Source organism: Rattus norvegicus, chromosome 8, assembly GCF_036323735.1.
Source record: "Rattus norvegicus strain BN/NHsdMcwi chromosome 8, GRCr8, whole genome shotgun sequence".
NCBI lineage: Eukaryota > Metazoa > Chordata > Mammalia > Rodentia > Muridae > Rattus > Rattus norvegicus.
The window spans coordinates 118,900,188-118,920,779 of record NC_086026.1 but is presented as its reverse complement, the minus strand read 5'-3'; the positions used below and the strand labels follow the sequence as shown (position 1 = coordinate 118,920,779).

Here is a 20,592-nt window from a genome sequence, read left to right as displayed (position 1 = left end):
CTCAGTAGGTAAAGCAAGCAAATGGAGGCTGCGGGTGATCCTTAGAACCCAAGGGAAAGGCCTGCTTGTAACCCTGGTGTGTAGTAAGTAGGTCCTGGCCAGAAAGTCTAGCAGCAATGGGGATCAGAGGCAGGGGATGGCGTTACAACCCTGTCATATGCAGCTGCGTACACACAAGCACACAGGCATGAAGGGTTTATTTCTTGTTCACAGCCCTAAGAAAACACCCTGCTTCTGCAACGTCCTCTGGTTTCTGTTTAAAAAGTCAATCATTCTCTGAGGAGTCCCTCACTGCTGCTTCCAAGATTGACTTTCAACTTAACTTAGAAAAAAAAAAAAAAAGAGGCCTAGCTATGAATTTGTTCAGTTTCTTCTTTTTTTATTCATTTTTGGGCAGGATCTCTCTGTGTAGCCCTAGCTTCCCATGTAAACCACGAGGGACTTGAACTCAGAGATCCAACTGCCTCTGCCTGCCGAGTGCTGGAAGGAACAGGACTAGAACCACTGGCTACTTTCTTCAACCCTTCTGCTACTATCTTTTGCCAAACTTGGGATACTTCATCACAAAGCCTTTGACTAGCACTTAGTCATATATCCTTTCTCCACTAGAGACTCTGAACAATGCTAGTACAATGTTCAGGTTTTTCATTACTGTCCCTTTTCCCTCTGAGAATCATTTTATATTTTTGCTATTATTCAAATGATTGAACTGAATACTTTATACTCATTTGGCAAATTCACTAATCCCCACAAGGATGGAACCCACTAATCCCCACAAGGATGGGTCTCACTGAGCTGATCACATCTATGATTCACTGGTTCTATCCCATTTTGTTTTAGTGTTTTGTAATTCAAGTAAAATGTAGTATGCAGGGCCCTAGCAGTACAAATTCTGACCTACTATGTCACTCTGGCCTTACTGAGGCTCTAAATCCACATTGGCACCGCTTGAAAGGACTGAAAGCAATCCCTGGCTCCCTGGGTATCACATGTAGGAGTTAGAATACATGTATGTCCTGGGGTTTCTCAGGCCAAGTGGGGGATAGGGACAGGTTTTCGATTTGGTTTTGACCTGCTGACAGGCAGCAGTGGGTAGAGAAAAAAAAAAAAAAACCTATCTAGGTTTCTCCCTACCTCTGGGTAGAGGTAGAGTGAGACTATTAAGAAAAGCAGTTTACAGATATCCACAATTCTATGACTGGTGATGGCAGGAGATGGGTGGGCATCCCTGAAACTGCTGCCACTGTGGGTGAATCAGGCCAACAGCTGCTCTTGCTGAGTGTGGAGCAGATAATATGTCATAAGCTCCACCACACAGGCAGCCTGCTCAATGTTGGGAATGGGCAGAAAAAGTTTACAACTAGGCTTTTGCTAGGCTTCCCTTTTTCTATCCTTTAAAATAAAAATCCCATTTACTTATTTAGTGTGAATATGGGAGGGGGTACCAAGGGGTCCTTGTGGAAGTCAGAGGATAAACCTGGAGGGCTGACACCCAGGTGGTATGGCTTTACCTAACCTACTGCTCTTTTCATCCTGTTGCTGTTGCCACCTACTTGCTAGAATTCTCCAGGGGTACAGAAGAAATAAGATATCACTGAAACCCACTGCACTATTCCATAGGTCCCAAGATTCAAAATCCTTCAGGTTCCTTTATATACTCCAAAGCTATGCCTGGAATATGGAGTTATGTTTACCCAAGAGGAGCAGGAAAAGATGACTCAATATAATCTCATCTTGACAGGCTTTCTAGTGTAGAGCATTTTCTGTGTGTGTATATTTATTTGAGTCACAAACTTAACAACTTAATACTTCTGTATTGTAGAAGCTAAAGGAAGGTCTCACCAAATGAGATCTGCTGCCACTGGTTCTAGCTGACACTAAATACTTTTCACTGGCAGAGGGTTTTCGGTAAACAACACAGACTCTTAATGAAGTCTTATTGCTTGTATGTGAACTGCAGCTTCTGTTCACAGAAGCATGAACTGCTGCTGTCCATCCAGATGTGACTTTTCACAGAGGACCTCCTGTTTGCCCCAGGGGTATCCTTATGAGGCACTATGGGAGGATATAAGCCAAATGTTGCCAGAGTTTCACAAAAAAAGTCTGAAAAAGGATTTTTTTTTTTCAGAGCTGGGGACTGAACCCAGGGCCTTGCGCTTGCCTATCACTGAGCTAAATCCCCAACCCCAAAGGATTCTTTATATTAACCCCTTCCTAAGGCTGTTCCAATAATCCTTCCAGTATTGGTACTACCTGCTTGGAAGACAATTAAATTTCCAGCAATCCCCAACTCCACCCCTATCGTACTGATTTCTACTTTGCTTTTTTTTTTCCCCTCTTGTTTTTGATTTTTGTGAGACAGGGTCACCTGCCTTCCTAAATGCAAGCACCAATATACCCACTGTTGGCATTCTGTCTAAGCTCCACCCCCACAGCTACCTGGGAACAGCAAGGTATGCTCCACCCCACAGTTGCCTAGCAACAACCAGCTGTGCCTAACTATAAAAGGAGCTGCTTGCCCCCTCCCCTCTCCCTCTTGCCCTTTGTTCTTCGCTTCCCAGGTCTCTTCCCCTCTGTCCCCGTCCCTTCTCTCACGATCACTTCCCCCACCTTTCCATCGAGTGCCCATGGCCAGACTTTCCTCTCTTCCTCTATTCTTCTCTCATTAAACCTTTCCATGTGGCAACATGTTGGCTTGGTGTGTTCTGTCCTGGCGTGAACTGAGATTTAAACCATAACACCTACCACAGTCAGTTTATAATTATAGCCTTTAGGTTTGTTGTCCTTTTGAAGTACTGGGGATTGAACCCAGATCATACTGGACAAGTCCTTTGCCATGAGACACAGCCTCTGTCCTCCCTGCCCTTTTTGCTGGTTTTTCTTGTAAATGGTTAGAAATAGTTTAAAGGGGGCGGGGGGGACATTCCCAATAGTGGAAGTGGACCATCACCTGAGGGAAACCACAAAGGCTCTGGTCCTTTATGGATTAATTTACATAGCATTTGTATTCTCTCATATTAGTACATTGGAGGCTTTTCTAGTGTATGTTCTGGTTATTAGATGAAGCCTACATTTTGTACTCTTTCTCTTTCTTTCTTTCCCTATCTATCTATCTATCTATTTATCTATCTATCTATCTATCTATCTATCTATCTATCTATCTATCTATCTATCACTAAGCTGTCCAAGTTAGACTTATTCTGTAAACCAGGCTAGCCTTAAACTTGCCATCCCCCTGCCTCAATCTTCATCATCAGGCTGAAAACTATAGTTGTCTGACTTTTTCCAGTTCACACTACCTATACCAGGGACAGGGGAGTCTTCCCCACGTGGACCTTGGGTTGTGTTATTTTCCGTCATTGCCAGGAAACAGAGTAGTTAGCCGTCAGAAATGTCTCAGTACAGCATTTGAGGGCTGGATGCCCATTTCTATGTATTTCATGCATTTTTTTTCCTAGATGACAACCAAATAATTCCCGGATGGGGGTGAGGGAAGAAGCACGTGTACAGGAGCAGCACAGAACCCCCAGCGACAAACACCAGCTACAGCCTAGAGGTACATATTGGTGAGTTGGACTCCGTGAGACTCTTCTAGATCCTGTATATAAATACTGTATATAAATACTGCTCAAAACGATTAAAGCCACCTAGGCTTTGAACTGGTTTTCCCTTCCCACTGTCTCTTTTTCCTTTCTTTTTGTTTTTTTGAGACAGGGTTTCTCTGTGTATCCTTGGCTATTCTGGAACTCACTCTGTGGACCAGGCTGGTCTCAAAAGCACGTGCAACCTTTGCCATTTCCACTGCTTCTTTCCTTGCCAGGCTCTCACTTTATAGTCCAGGCTGATAGTGAACTCAAGAGAAATCCTCTTGCCTCAGCCTCTCAAGGACTAGGATTATTAGAAGCATGCACCTTCACACCCAGCACTGGCTTCAAGCCTTTGTTTACATTGAGTCCTTATTCTGGAAGTTTCTACTTCTAAACTGTCAGTAATTCTGTTTTTAAAACCCAGACATAAATGTCTTCCCCGGAACAATGTTTCAGGACTCACAAAGCTCTCAGCTGTCACCCCCCAAGCCCCTGACTAGGTGTTAGGTTGCTTAAGGACAGTGAGTTTCTAGTACCCAGTCAGTGACTGGCGAACAGTAGGCGTGGTAATCACTCTTTCTACAGCTTAGGGCTGGGATTCATATTTACAGGTGAGTGAGTGGATAGACTTGCCGTCATTTAGTGTGCTTGTCCTACCAGCACATACTTCTTTAGAATGAACCTGTTCTGAATCTAACAAAATCCTCACATATCACGAACCACGCAGGCTTGGAAGAAAAAAAGACTACAGCCCTGTGTCACATCCTGAAGTCAATGAGAGTTTTGGCAATTTGCCAAGACATGTCTAGCCTATAAGAGCTGTGACTTAGTCCTTAGTCATTCCCCTCAGACCACCCCCCTCCACCCCAATAGAAATGAAGGGAGAGGGGAAGAAAAGAGGAAGGAAACAATTGAAAGGAAAAAAAAAATCAAATCTTTACTCACTACTGCCCAGAGGGCTCAATGCACAAACTCTCCATGGGTTTCTGGGGGTGGACAGAAAGATCAAAGGGTCCTATCCATGGGGACTTTCAACGTCCTTCTACAGGTTTGTAAGGGTTCAGGGCACCTGGATTCCTATAATTTTGCATCCTAAAAGACTACAGAAGAAACCTAAACTTTTTTGCCTAGTCCATTTAAAATAAAAACAAAAAGCCTGCTAGTACCCCTGATGGCTGCTCAGGTAAAACTTCGTGCTACAAGCCTGACAAACCAAGAGGCCAATCCCAGAACTCATGCAATGACTGAAGCAATGACTGGATTCTGCATACAAACCATGTACATGCCCATCCCAATTATAAATTTAAAATAACATTTCATAAAAATGTACTCAAGAGAATACTGAGAATGTCTCCTAGGAAAAGCAACTACTTAAAAAACCAGAACCAAATTAAAAAAAAAAAAAAAACCCACAAACAATAATAAAATGTGTGTTTTAAATCTGTGTTAACAAACACCATTGTGTGAATCATGGACCTTTGTGGAAACAGAGAAAAAAAACAGCTTTTTTAGATCAACAACAATGGCAGCAGTGGGGGTGGGGATGGGGAAAGAAAGAAAAGGCAATGAATAAAGCACAGAAGGCAGTCACAGGAAAACAGGCAGCACTGGCCCACTCATGGGTCCAAGTCTCACTTTTCCCTAATTTCTTTTTTTTTTCTTCCTCCTCCCCACAAATCCTCAAAACACATACAAGAAAACTAGAAGCAGACAGGGTCAAACACGAAGTACATGGGGAGAATATTAAACAGCCAGGTATAAAAGGCTTTCTTTCAACTTCAACAAAAGTAAATCCTTCTCAAAGCAGAAAGGAAAACAGCTTCTAACAAAGTGCGACTTAGCAGTTAGTACTGATAAGCCACCACAACTCTAAACAAAGTGAGTCATTTTACAGGCAAGTGAATCAGTCAGCAGCACTGGGATGGATGGTCAGAGCTCGAAGAATCATTTGGCTCAAACCAATGGGATCAGAGGGGTGGAGGGATGGGGGATGGGATAGGGAGGGTGGCATGAGGTTAAGTAGCTCTAGTTTTTAATGTCCACCACTTCTGCCCCCACCCATCACCAACCTAGCGAGCATCCACAGTGAAGCATTCAGCTTGACCCAACCAGATTCACTTTGTTCTCCTGCCTCACTCCCAGAAGGCTTCCAACAAGGGACTTAAGCCTCCCCCCAGGCAGTCCCAGACTCCAGGAGTAACAAGCTGCTGATGCTGTCGGTAATCTATCACTTTGGCTTCTTCCTCACCGTCTGCCGGTTCCCAGGGGAGGCAAAATTTAGAAACATACCATCACGTGGGGTCTCTTCGCACAGCAACGATGGAGTGCTCTGGGTTGCAGTGACCTCAATTTCTTCCTTTCCTGCCAGTGCCATCAGCTGTTTCTCGCCTCCCTGGCAGATGAAGGGACATGAATCAACTCTTGTCTCACTAGTATCTTCCTGCCCTTTTCCCTTGCTGCTTCCTTCGGGAATCTGTTCCAGCTTACTGTGGAGATACAGCCCGACAATGCCCAGTTCCTTCTTCCCAGAGCTGCTGCTGTCATTGCTGAAGTGGATCAGTTCTTCTCTCTCCTTGGCCACTGGTTCCTCGAAGGTTACAGGAGTAGGTACCTCAGAAGCAGACAGGCCAGGCAGCTCCCCAGCACTCAATCCGCAGCCGGCTGGCTGCTCCTCAGCCACTGTCATGGAGCGCCTCATGGCAGGCACTCCCAGCTTCCTGGGCATAGGGCTTGGCATTGGGCTACTGGTGGGGGGCAGCAGGCCAGAAGAAAGCTCCTCTCGGGCAGGCAGCTCAGGGTACTTATCAGCAAGATTCACAGCTGGGGGCACTGAGAGGTGGTAACACTCAGATAGGGCTCTTCGGATTGCCTTTTTCTGCTGGGGGACTTGGTCAAACAAAGGCCCCTCCTCAATAGAACTTAATTTTTCCAACTCCTTGTCCTGGCCTGGGCTTTGAAAGCCTGTATTCAAATTTTCCTGAGTGAGTTCCACCGTAGTGATTGGTGGACTGGTGGTGGGCAAATGCTCACTAGTTGTGTCTGGGTGGGTGATGGCCACCAGTAATGGGGACTTATTATTAAGCTGTCCAGCGTTATCATTCGTCATCCCAATCACTGAGCAGCTAGAGACGAGGCCATTCTTCTCTGTTCCTGGAGTTGCAGCCATTGAGACCTGAGGGCTCTGAGTCACTGAGTAAAAGTTGGGGTTCCAAGCACTGGTTTCTTGTTCCTCACCATGTTGAATGAGAGTGTCTGCAGCCCAGGGGAAATCTGGCTGTCTCATGATCTCTAGTCCATTCTTCCCCACCACCTTCCCCTGAACTGGAACGGCTTTGTCTTGCCCCTCTGTGAGTCCCAGGTGGAACTCAGCTGGCTTTTGCTGCACTAAGTTCCCCTCCGAGATCTGGCAGGTTCCTGAAATCACATACCTGCTCTCAAGGTGACCGGAGGTTGCTTGATATGCCTTGTTAGGCTCTTCGATGTTAAGTTCTTTGTCTAGCTTCCCCTCAAAAAAGCCGAGCTTATTCTGTTCCAGGAAGCTGGAATTCTTCACAAGCCCGTCTTTCAGCTGCCCATCCATGCTGACATTCATCCCGATTTCATTCAGTTTACCCTCTGTCCTCTGCCATTCAAATCCATCCTGACTGATTTCTTTCGGGGAGTCCATTCTGCGCTCTGAAGGATTGCCTTTAGAGAGCTGGTCGTACGCAGCAGTAAGAGCGGCAGTGAGAGAGGCTGGCTGCTTCTCTGGAAGCGACATCGTCTCTTTCACTGCTCCCCCACTCACTCTTGGAGCTCTCACACCACCCACGTTCACACGGATCTTGCAGTGACATCACAGCAAGTACCCGGGATTCATGGTAAGCTCTGTATTTCTCCCAATCCCCCTTTTCTCCAAGCAGTGGGGTGCTAAATGTATTTACCAGGTGTAAAAAGGGAAGAATGAACAAAGAGAAAAAATACCACTGTTTATTAATCTGTATATATATATTTTCCTGCTAGCTAGCATTCTGTGTACCCCTATAATTTAAAATACAGTACGGTGCCAATTCAGGCACGGAGAACAGTAATTATGTCAGCTTTCACTGATATAGATATATGTATACCCACACATTTATCTCATTCTATGCCTAGCCTGCTGAACTCACCCACTCAAAAAACTGTTTTAAAATAAGCAAGGCTCATTTGCCAATCCTCAGCTGTATCCGCTGAAGAATAATTATTCTAGAAGATTGCTCAAATTTCCACTTAAAACAACACCTTAGTGTTAAATGAAGACTGAGGCATTCATCCCTTGGAAGGAAGGTAGGTTTTGCTGTCACAGCAACTCATCCCATTCTCTCAATGGATGGGATCCACTCTCACTTGTGGCCTAAAAATAAATATTCGCCTCTCTTATTGGCTCTCTGTCCCACTCCCATCCTGGGGAGAGCTTTCCCAATTTCTCTATTTATTTATTTAAAGGATGTGCAGTCAAAGAGTAACTTCAGGAGTTGATTCCCTTCAGCCAGGGGTTCCAGGGGTCAAACTCCAAGTTATGGGGCTTTTTTACAACAATCTTGTCCACCGAACTGTTTCCTTATAAAATTCAAAACCTGAGTTCAGCATGCTTTCCAAAAACCCATCAGTTCTACTGCTTGGTTTCTGTGTTGGGAGCATAATGAAGGGCTCATTTTATACACTTTTAATTCTAGTACTGAAGGGGCAGATAGATGCAAGTGGGTCAGTGGGAGTGTGAGGCAGCTTGGGCTACATAGTGAAGCCCTCTCTCTTAAAAAGATACCGTGCACAAAGCTTTGGATATGTACCCCCATGATAAGACACTCATGTCCAGCTGTAAGTCAAATTTGTGCTTTTACTCCTTTCTGCTTTCTTGGTTCTGCCAGGAGCTGGGTGCTAGTACAACCATGTGGGCATGGCTTCTGGAGATCAAATCTAGGCCTTCAGGCATACAAGGCAAACACTGAGTGAACTATTTCCCTAATTCTTCCTCTTCAAATCTGTGTATTTACTGCACCGCCCACCCCCACTCTACCCCGTTAGACAAGGCCTACTACTACATAGCCCTGCCTGATCTACAGTACTGTATAGATCAGGCTGGCCTAGAAATTATTACCTTACCTCTGCTTCCTAAGTTAGAATTAAGAGTGTGTGGCACTGTACCTGACCGATTCATTTACTTTTGAAACGGTATTACTGTGCAGCCTGTATTGGCCTGTAACTAAGTGTCTTCCTGCTTCCAGCCTTCCAAGTGCTGGGGTTATCCTTACTCACTCTCATGCGCAATGTCTCCTCAATTAGCAAAAAAAAAAAAAAAAAAAGTGTCATATTTATTTGTGACAGGGAATAAATAAGCATAGGATGAACCCAAACATACTAGTCCATTGGAGTTTCACAGAGCTCTTTCCAGATGTGTAAATCACATGGTGATCTTTTATTTAAATGACTCTCCAGCTAGCTCTGGAAGGAAAGAAGAGGCTTGCCCGTACCTGCCATGGGTGACCAGCACAGAAATAGATCAACAACAAAATAGTTCCTTATTAAAAAGAGCTACCACAGAGGCAGAAGCAAGCAGTCTCGGAGTCAAGGACAGCCTGGGCCCACATATATACAGTGCGTTCTGGGACAGCCAGGGCTATGTAGTAAGACCCTGTCTCAAAACAACAACAAATGATGTTAGTGGAAGGACAGATTTCCTTCAGCAATGTTTATGTATCTTTGATCTGATTCCTTCCTATCATTTTAGCAGCCTTCAATAACTTCCAAGAACTAACTTTTTTATTCTTTTTTCAACAATGAGATCTGAATGTGGGGCCTCAAACCCAGGGCTGTATTACTGAGCCCCAGTCCTAGGTCCAAGAACAAGCAATGTGGAATGCCCTTTGGTCCTATGATTGGAGGTTCTATTTTATTCAGGTTAAGTCTGATAAGAGTGCATGGATTCCTGTGTCTGGTCACAAGGTAATCTCTTTTTTTTTTTTTTTTTTTTCGGAGCTGGGGAACCAAACTCAGGGCCTTGCGCTTACCACTGAGCTAAATCCCCAACCCCACAAGGTAATCTCTTATGTCATGCAAGGTTCCAGATGCACTGCCAGATGTTTCTAGTTTGCTGTGCCTGGGGTTGGTATTTTTATTTATTTATTTATTTTTGGTTCTTTTTTTCGGAGCTGGGGACCGAACCCAGGGCCTTGCGCTTCCTAGGCAAGCGCTCTGCTACTGAGCCAAATCCCCAGCCCCTGGGGTTGGTATTTAACCTGTTCAGAGCCTTGTGATTTTTATGCTCCATGGTTGGTTTCTCTGAATTCTCATTAGTTACCAAGGCAACACTATATTCCAGATTGACCAACTGTTCCGTTCCTGTCTCCAGGAAACCATCCTAATAAATTATCATCACAATGAAAGTCAGTAATACTAATTACCATGACCCATGGTACTCCTTACTAATATTAGCTGTGGGTTCAGGAGTTATATTCTGTTTTCTTATTTGGATATATTAATAGTTACACAAATCTATATCCAAAACCAAATAAAAACCATATTTTACTGAATTTTTGGACCATATCTTAGTACATGTTCAACTCAAGAACATCATGACTCTCACTGATTAACATTCAAAGGTTGGGAAGTGAACAGACAGAATGAAAAGACTGAAGTTAGTAATCTGAGTCATGTAAGCTCAAAGCATTAAAATGCAGGACATAAAAACTACCAACAATCATAATGTTCTTTTTTTAAGTAAAGTTCTGACTTTTCCTTGCATTCCAACCAAATAGAAAGGAAATGACCCAACAGAAACAAACCCTGTCCACCAAATGTTTCCAGATCCTCTGCCCATGGAGGAACACAGGACTCCCTAGAGTCTTTTTCAGTTTATCTTCTTTCCCAATCTAAACCCAAAAGGCATCAGAGATTTCACTGGTTCCCCAATGAATTATCTGCCAATGACATCATAACATCTGCCATCTCCTCAAACACCCATGCAACTGCCTGCCACTATGCCATCTCACAGGCCCTCCAATGCTTTGCTTAGGAACATCTTGGCAACACTTCCTGGCCCATTCAGACCCAGAACTCTTCTTGGTCTTCTATGGAGACTCAGCCCCTTTTGCTTCATCTCCATAGCACATAGCTCATACTTATGTCCGCTATTTGCAAAGCAGCAGGCAGAGTTAATTTGCGTGCAAACTTATACAAATGATACCACTGCTAAAGAGCTCAAAAAGTAACATTTGGAATTTGCCTACAGATGAGACATGTCACAGGGAAAAACAGGAAAGTCCCATTTTCTTTCACATTTTCGCATTCAGAAGTTTATCTTTACCATGTTTCTTGAATCACCTAATGCTCTGTCGGTCAGAGAATAAAAGTTATGGTGAGAGTGTGAAGAACCTCCGTAAGCAAGGTAGCTCCATGATGGAGTGTGGATTATGTGAAGCCTAGGTTTCTAGCTCCAACATGGCAGGGGGAAAATATTAGTATCCTTTGTAAGGATATACACAAATATGAAACTTGATTTGGAGTACTTACATGCCAGGCTCTGGCTAACCCCACCTCACATCTGTCCACCCACCAGTCAATGCAGGATAACCAACATTCACAGACATATTTAGATGCCCTCTTTCAACCAAGGTGATGGCAGTATCATCCAAGTAGGATAACTTGTGGGTTAATTGAGAATTAAAAAGAACAGTACCAGGGCAAACAAATTTTGATAAATGATAGTTGTAAATTCCACTAATATGCTTTGGGGAGAGGGGAAGTCAAGCTGAGCAGAGTAGCACAAAAGTCTCTGGTACTTGAGAGGTAGAGGCCGGAAGGTTAAGGCCAACTGAGGCTGCAAGAAGTCACTATGGAGGAAGCCAAAACCCCAGGCAGCGGAAAGGTTCAGCAAAGGCCAGGGAGACTCAGAGGATTATCAAGTGGGTGCTTCTCAGGTTGTGAGATAGTAGCAACTCCTCTCCTAAGATTACAAATGCTTTTTTTATATACTGAGCATATTTTATTTATGTACAAGGGCTTTGCAACTGTTAGGATTTCTGGGTTTATAAATTACTTCAAGTTTCACACCAAGACATTTTCTTACCATAAACTGACATTCCCAGCTGCTGGCAAACAGTTGATGAGCTCTAGCAAATGAATGAAAGAGATGAAGCCAGACAGGAAGGAGAGAGAACAGGCTTCAGTGTGGCAAAGCAAGGGTCCTCAACTGTCCCAGGTCCTACAGATATTGTCACTCAGCTCTACCTGAATTCCAGGGAAATAATAGCTAACAGGAAGTATACGCTATAACCACATGAAACACCCTACCAAACTTGTGCTTCCTTTTACAAAAATAGAAAGGTGCCACACAAAAGACCTTCTTTTTTTGACAAGTAAGGAATAGGCTTCCTCATGTGCCTCCATAAATTTTTTTCTTCAGCCTTTCTGCCTAGAACAATATGCATCATATGTAAAGAAACCTGCTGGGTTAAGAGCAGCGACTTTTCTTCCAGAGGTCCTGAGTTCAATTCCCAGCAACCACATGGTGGGTCACAGCCATCTGTAGTGGGATTCGATGCCCATTTCTGGTGTGTGTTAAGAGAGCAACAGTGTACTCATATAAAGTAAATAAATAAATCTCTTTAAAAAAAAAAAAACCTGCTAAAGTTTTTCTCAACTTGAAAGTGGCATGAAAGTGTCAAAAGAGAGAAAAAAAAGTATACTGAAAAAATATTTTAATTCTTCATTTCCAAAGAGGCTAAGGTTAACTGAAAAGTAATTCATTCTCAATTTCAAAAATATGTAAAACTCTACACTAAATACTAAGAATACAGCAGTAAATCAAACGTAAACTAAGTGTTGAAAATGCCACAGAATCAAAGGCTTAGAATTTAGTGCTAAACTAAACTAAAAATATGCTACGCATGGTTGCATATTCTTTTAATGCCAGAATGCAACGGGGCAAGTTTCAGGTAAGCCAGGGTTATACAGAGACTCAAAACAAGCCAGCAAAAACAACAAATACACATACTAATTGTTATCTATCTTTTTATTAGGAAATATCTACAGGTTATATGAAATTCTCCCTAAACAACAATTAACAACAAAAACCCAAATAACACTTCTGACTTTAAAAAAGACTTGGGGGCTGGAGAGATGGCTCAGGGGTCAGGAGCTGGCTGCTCTTCCAGAGGTTCTGAGTTCAATCCCCAGCAACCACAAGGTGGCTCACAATCATCTGTAATGGGATATGATGCCCTCTTCTGGTGTGTCTGAGGACAGCTACAGTGTACTCATACATAAAAAATCTAAAACAACAGTTTCAGAATTTAGCTCTTCCATACCTATGTATAATCTTGAGAGTTTCCTGTAAAAGACAGAGTATCTTTGTATATACGTTAGGGTGTGGGGGGGATGAAGCAGAGAGAGACACATATGTCTTCTATCTATGGGTAACCAGATGTGGAGGATAGAACAACCTTCAGGAGGAGTCAATTCTCTCCTCTAAGTCCACTGCCATGACAATCAAATTTCAGGTCATCTGCTTAGCAGCAAGAACCTACTGAGCTCTCATATCAGCCAGCATTATAAGACTGAAATCCATTTGACAAACAGAGACTTGCAAGACAGGTGAGGATCAGTAAAAATCCCCAATAACTGACTCAAAGAAAACAGTAAAGATAAAATTTACTAAGGCCAAATCTACCAGTCACAGACAAAACATCAGGGCATATATGACATGGGGAAAATGCCTGAAACCCCAGTATTGTAGAGACAGAGGTTGTCTACTCACTCAGAGTTTCAGGCCTCCCAGTGTTGGAAGCAGAATCCTTATATCCAAAGAACACCAGAGAAACCAGGAATGTTAAAAATACAGGACTGGGGCTGGGGATTTAGCTCAGTGGTAGAGCGCTTACCTAGGAAGCGCAAGGCCCTGGGTTCGGTCCCCAGCTCCAAAAAAAAAAAAAAAAAAAAAAAAAAAAAAAAAAAAAAAAAAAAAAAATACAGGACTGTCCTTTCAAAGAGTAGGACATATAACTTGTTTTTCCATCCAGAAAGTGGGGAACTGGAGGTGATTCACAGCCTGGTGATCTGCATTACCTGTTAGACTAGGTTTTATCAAGTTTTCACACCAGAACAGAGGTGGCTAGTCATCTAAATGATCCTTCCATTACCTGTATAGCCAGAGGCTCCCCCAAGCTTCCCCAATCAAGACCACAGCAGTCTAATAGACCAAATGACCTTCATGTTATCTGTATGTGTGAAACAGGCCTTATGCTCTTAAGCTAAAATACAAGCAGCCTATCTCTAAAATCCATGTTCAGAGAAGAAGTGATATACATCTTGAGTTGAGTTTTTATGTAATTATGCTACCGTGTACACAGGGATTATATTATGCCAAGAAAATGAATCATTTTCAAACTGCACCAAGTTTTCACTCTTACCTCTTCAAAGTTGGTTTCCCTGACTGATATATGCAGAGACATCGCCTACCCCACCCTTGGACTGCTGTAGTAAGACCTGCCTAAAACATGAATATAACTACATGTTTATACACTGAGCTGAAAAGCTCATTTAAAAACTGGTAAGTTTTTAAAAGAAAGGTTTGTATCTGTAAGCATGTCATGTCTCATACAGCATCAGGAAATGAATGTCATTATTCCTAACCATAACTTCTTTGGAAGGACATGTATAATACTGTTATACATATAACATATAATAAATGTAAAATAATAAAACTAAAAAAAAATTAAAACATTTTCATGACTTTTTTTTTGGAGCGTGGGGATGGGGTAAGAAGGGTCTCATGCATCCCAGACTGGCCTTCTGGCCTTGAACTCCTTCCTGATCCTACACTTCATCTCCCGAATGCTGGCATTATAGGAGTGAAGTAGAAGCCCACCCCTGTCTAAAACTATTCAAAAAGTATCTACTGATCTTGGAGGGGTTAACTGTTAGAATGTACAGAAGCAGCAAGGAGTTTTACTCAGTCCTCATTACACTCCCCTCCTGTCAGGTATCACATGTCCTCTGCAAGGAGACTCCTTAACACACACACACACACACACACACACACACACACACACACACACACACACACACACACACACTGAACTAGGGCTCATCTGGCAGGGTCCAGAGAGCTCTGCAGGTTTTAAGAAAAAACCCACTTTCTAAAATTCCTTGCAAATACTGATCATTTGATTGCAAATCCTGATAAGGGTCTTAGCAATTTACCTGTTACCTTTAATCACTGACAGAACTAATATGGCAGAACTAAAACAAAAGAATACGGTAGAATTCTGGAATACTTTCTACACACTATTCTATTTAATTTTCTGCACTGTTTATAGAGGAGCTGAGAAGGAAAAAAGCAGAAAGATGAAAATTGCATCTGCATCGACTTTCCTCACACCACAAGTATTGCAACCTGGGTGCTCACTCATGCACAGCACCAGCTTTCCCCATGAGGACAAGGCCACACCATGCAGACCACCACAGCACGATGAAGCCACATCTGATGGGCTGCTTGGCCCAAAACAATCGGTGTTTTTGTTGTGTTTAAATTTCTCAAGTTAGTAGCTGGATCATGCAAACTTTTTAAGAAAGAACCACCTGTTGGCTGCAAAAATCTTCAAACGCAATGAAATCTCCTCAAAGTTTGGTTCAGAGAGGATATGACTAAATGTGTACCGAAAGGAGGGAGGACAAACACACACGGTTCATTGCTCAACCTTAAGAGAAATTTACCTTAAAACTCAGTTCAACTATGAGAACTATTAAAAGTCCCAAAGGGCAAAATGAGGAATCATAAGCAAAGTATGAACTGTTTAATGAACACAAGCTATGCCCCAAACTCTAATCCATATACAACTACTAATAATGGCTGTAAGCAGCAAAACTGAAAAACCAGCCTAGCCTACCTGGTACACCTTTAGAGATCACTTCCCAACTGCTAGAAACATGAAGTCTATACCTTCCAATGCTACCACTGGGGATGATAAGATGCAGCCATACCATTTTCATTTGATCTGAAAGCAATTTGGATATCTACTCCCACTAGCTCAAGCTATTAATATACTATAAATAAACAAAAAATAAAGCCAAGTTTCATATACTCAGCCCATCTATATTTTCTCTGTTGCAAGTATTTACAACAAATACTGGCTGATACTTTCCCTAAACTTTACACATAGGAGGTTCAATATAAAAATAAGAGGACTGCAATGTATTCCCCTCATCACCACAACTTCCAATAAAACTCAAGACTCATTAAATTAAGATGCATTAAAACAGCATGCAACCAAATCATCAATCTCCTCAAGCTGAACACAGGGCATGCATGCCTTGGCTGAAAAAAAAAAATACATTAAGTAGCAGTCACAGATTGTCATGCCAACAGACTAATGATCAAAGGATGATTAGAGTCTAAATGGAACCAAGGCACAAGCTGTTTGCTTTTTTAATGCTGACTCAAAAGCCACATGAAAACACACTTCCCCAAGGCAGGGTCATACCACTGGCCTTGAGCAGCTTGGCTCTCTCTCTTTCCTGACTTGCAGACTTGGGCTGATGTGGAGTAGGTCCCCGAGACTTGGTGGGTCTCATGTAGCCTTTCACTGCCATTTTGCTTTTATCTTCCTTCTTCCTTTCATCCAGCACCTTCAGTTCTGACTTCCCTGTTATCTTCTGAGGAGCTTCGACCTCGTTACCTTTGAACTCTGGGACTTGAGGATCCTTGTAAGCAGTCACCACTACGTTACTTTCCCCCTCAACACTGTCACACGAGAAATCAGACTGAAGTGCTGTTGTTAACATGGAAATGCATTCCAATTTTGTGACTTCACATGACAGATTAGTTTCTTTTAATTTAGCCTTCTCATTTTCTGGAGGCAAAAGAGTTATATCTACCTTCTTATCCAAACTCTCTGGGCCCTTAGAATCTCTCTCTTTCTTATTTTGGTTGTCACACAAACTGAATTTCTGTGCTTTCTGTCTAAGAGGGTCAGGGTTTCTAACTGGGGCAGAGTCTTTCTCCGTTCTCTTCTCTTCCTTCATCAGAGACACTGGCAAATCACCACTATCTGCATATGAGTCTAGGACTCTGACCTCTTCTGGAAGGCTCTGGCTTTCTGTGAGCACACCAGGAAGCAAGTATCCCTTAGCTGGCTCTGTGGCATGCTGTGCTGGATGCTCAGAGGACCCATGCTGCTCTGACTCAGGTTCCCCTACTGCATGACTTTTAGGGGTTAGCCCTTCTCCATTTGCACTGTAATCAGCAAGCCCACCTTTATTCTTAAGAGAGTGATCTCCAAGACTGCTAAACTTCTTTTGGGCTTCTGTGCAAGTCCCAGCAACTCCTTCTGTACTAGTGGTGGAGGGCACAGCAGCAGGGGGAGCCTTGGGGTTTTCTTGACCCGGGACTCCATCTTTGCTACACATATCTTGTGCAAATAATTTGAAATTATTATCTTGCTCACTTTTTCTGGAACTGTCTGGGAAGGAATTATCTTCCTTTCCTACTTGAGGAGTAGGACAGGGCAGCATTTCACAGCCTGCCGATTCTATAGCCTCTAGGGGAGCTGATTTACTCATCAGCCCCGAAGGCGCTCTCCCAGAGGTAAATGTAATATTTCTATTTTCATCCATATATCCCATTCCTTCAATTCTGCAGTCTCCTGTAGTTTTCATGGGATTTGTTGTCTCTGTATTAATCTCCAAAATATGCTTCTCAGGAAAACTATTTTTAACCTTTTTGTATTTCCCATCATTACTCCTTTTATTAGGTTTCCCAACCACTGCAGTCTGTCCTGTGTTTTCCTCAGATTTTACTAAGGGAACAAACCCTGCCCCTTGGATTGGGTCTTGGGGACTCACATCTGTCACCTTGGCAGCCGGTTCAGTAGTAACAGAAGAATTTTGGACTGAGTTTGTTTCATTCCCTGCAGGATTCCCAAGTGTAACAGAATTAGACTCCACCTTCTTACTCTTGGTGTCAGCGACTTCCTCTGTGGCTGTAGATGACGTGTGTGAGAACAAAGGAGTGTGTATTTTAGGGGAAATCTGCCCTAGTACACTGTTTTTATGGGCAACATTACCATCATTGCTCTGCTTTTCTATACAAGGTGGGCTGACGATTTCCTCTCTGCCCTCCATTCTGCTGGGCTGTACGGGGTAATTATTTTTAAACCTTTTGTTTCTGCCTTCATTACCTCTCTTTTTAGTCTTTTCAGTAATCCAGGAAGTTGACTCGTGATTCATCCAAGTACACTTCCCTTCCTTGCTCTGGTTACTGACGTCCACATTCTTAACCTCAGCTCTTCTTTCTGTTCTACCATCCAAAGTCTGAGACAAACTTGACCCACTTTCCAAAGGAATTAATGGCTGCATGGTGCCTCCCACACCACCATCAGCCACCTCTTTAGCCACCCTTAGCACTGCCTCACTGAGATCTGTAATGGCCCCTGGTTGCTTTGAAGACTCCAAGCATAGCCCTCTTCTAGGATCCTTTATACTCACTACTCCAGTTTCAGAAACTGGCTCACTTGGCAAAGGTACGGCTCTCCCCTCCTTGTTGCTGTCCAGAAGGAATGGCACCTCAGATTTCCCTCCTGACTTCCCTGAGCCTGCTCTGACTTTCCCAGGACCCCTTCCCTTCCTGCTTTTGCCATCACCTGTCATTTTCTTAAATGACTCACACTGTGACCCAGGAGCCTGAATTAATTCTTGTTCTTTCGGCTCCTTAGAAGCAAGCAGGCTGGTTCCTTGTTTTGGCTCGGGGCATGTGTCTAGTCTTCGCCCTCTAAAGTCCCCCGCTGCATTAGGACACACTTGCAGAGCAGTAGCTCTACTTCCAGCACGCTCTTCTTTCAGACCATCTTCTAATGGATGGTTTGCTACTGAAGGGAGGGTCAGACTTGACTGAACTTTCTCTGTTGTAGGTTTTGGAACTCTATTCATAATCTCTTGACCCAATAAAGGGGAACACCCCCCTCGCAGAGTCGACACTTCGTGTGCAGAGCTGTCAACTGGGGCTCCTTTCACACTAGATGGACTCACTGCCCTGCCTGTATCCACTAAAGGCTTCGGGTGTAATACAGCTGGGGATCTCTCTTCCTCTTGCTGCAACAAGTTATCTTGGTTCTCTGACAGTGGGCTTTTATCTCTGTGGTCATCTTCTACTCTCGGCTTGAGCTGAGCTTTTACCATGACTTCTGGAGGCTGCTCTGGACATGAAGTAACCCTAGGACTCTCAGCACAGTCCTGCTTCAAGATTTCTCTGGATACACATCCATATTCTGTGCTCACAGTAGAAGGCTGGCTGGGGCCCGGACCTGACTTCTGGGGCTCATGAGCTACAGGATGATGGTCCTGCCGTCCATCAACATTATCCTCATCCCCAGGGCCTCCAGCTCGGGCCTGAGGGCGTCTTCTTTCCTTTGGTTTCTTCTTCTTTTTCTTCGTCACCAGCGGCATGCTCGCTACATCCCTGGCTTCCCTGCCAGGATCTCTCTGGGCTAGGAACTCAGCATGAGTAACTTTTCTTTGGGTCCCATGCTCGCCACAGGAAGACGAACCAGAGACCCAACCCAACTCAGAAAATGGGCAGGGGCCCAGCCTGGGATCAAGAATCTTCCATGGAGAAGAACCTTCCAGCAGCTCAGGAGGGACCCTGGGAGGCTTAGACCGGGCTGACCTGCGGTCACTGGGTCTGCAAGCGTGTTTACCTTGTGAGGAAGGGAAACCTGTAATACATGAACTTGTCTAAAATTCTAAACAGCAATTTCCTTCTTATCATCTTTATAAAGAAAGTTTAGTGATTCATTTAAGTGATTCACACCATTCATTCATATAAACCTTTTCCCCAAATTCTTCTCATCCTTATCAAAGAACATTATCACAGGTCAAAATTTTTTCCAGATATATTTGTAAAAAATTAAGACACTTAAAATCTTCACTTTAAAATATTTCATTTTAACAGAATAGTAAACATGTAAGAAACCCACTTTCTGCCTAAAGAAATGGAAAATACTGAAGAAAAAGCTGTACTGTTAATAATGACCACCACACAAGCCAGAACTAAATAATGCCCCACCATCATCCCATCACTCCTGACTTTAACATCCAAGGACTTACCTGAGCAAAGCTCAGGAGGCTGACTGCCAGATGTTTCCTTCTGCTCTAATTTCTCTAATGGAGAACCTTCATCTACTGGCAAAGTAGACTTTTGGTCTGCAGCTTTCACTGGTTCTAAAGGTAAGGGTGAAATTCATAAGTTTTGGAGAAATAATATTCCAGCTAATTTTTCATTTACCATAAATTGGAAATTAGAATGTGTTTTGAAGAATTCTTCTATACAGGTAGAGAAAATGGGAGGGGCAGTTGGAAGGCTGAGTAGATAGGGTTCCTTGGTTTGTTTTTTTCCTTTTTATAATTAATTTTTATTTTTATTGTATACAGGAGAAAGTGTGCCACAGTCAACATGTGGAGGTCAGTTGGTTCTCTCCACTCACAGTGTGGGTACTGGGGACTGAACTTAGGTGTCAAGCTTAATGGCTGATGGCTTTACAATGAGGTGTCTTACGAGCACTAATTTTATCTTTGTAGATGAAACAAATATCAAAAAACCAAATGTTTCTGAAAGCAGGTGGGAATGATCAAATGGAAAGATTTCACTAAGGAGTAACAGAGAAGAGAAGGATGGCTGGGAAGCAGTACACGAGTACAGGGAAGGAAGGGATTTGTTGCAAAGTGAGGAGAGGCTGGCTTTACTTAGAAGACAGTTTAGCCATAAACGAAGGGAGAAGACAGTGCATACATACAGACACATGTCAGTATGTAGATGAGGTAATGATGGTTTGTGTGTCTTGGTTTACTTGTCTGCAAGCAAAGCAAGGAGGAACACAGAACGGGACCAGCCATCAGAGGAAGGAGAGGGTCAGGACGCCAACTAGGGAAAAACATGAATGGACCTGGAAAGTAATGAGGCTGTACATTATCAGGAATTACAGGTAAACTTTAGTCT

At 43.2% G+C, this 20,592-nt stretch overlaps 1 protein-coding gene across 50 annotated transcripts in view; it reads right to left on the bottom strand.

Moving 5' to 3' along the window:
• The window catches only part of Map4 (microtubule-associated protein 4), a 142,413-nt gene that overhangs the window by 22,026 nt on the left and 99,795 nt on the right, over nt 1–20,592 (bottom strand). For 21 of the 50 annotated variants that reach the window (XM_006243813.5, XM_006243815.5, XM_006243814.5 and 18 more), the window contains exons 8-9: nt 19,704–19,817; nt 16,085–19,312 (exon numbers count right to left, since the gene is read on the bottom strand). In XM_006243813.5, coding sequence (XP_006243875.1) covers nt 16,085–19,312; nt 19,704–19,817 — 3,342 coding nt within the window. Of the gene's footprint in view, nt 1–5,876; nt 15,870–16,084; nt 19,313–19,703; nt 19,818–20,592 lie in introns of those variants that run through there. The other 29 variants (XM_006243821.5, XM_063265916.1, XM_006243823.5 and 26 more) reach the window with 16 other exon arrangements.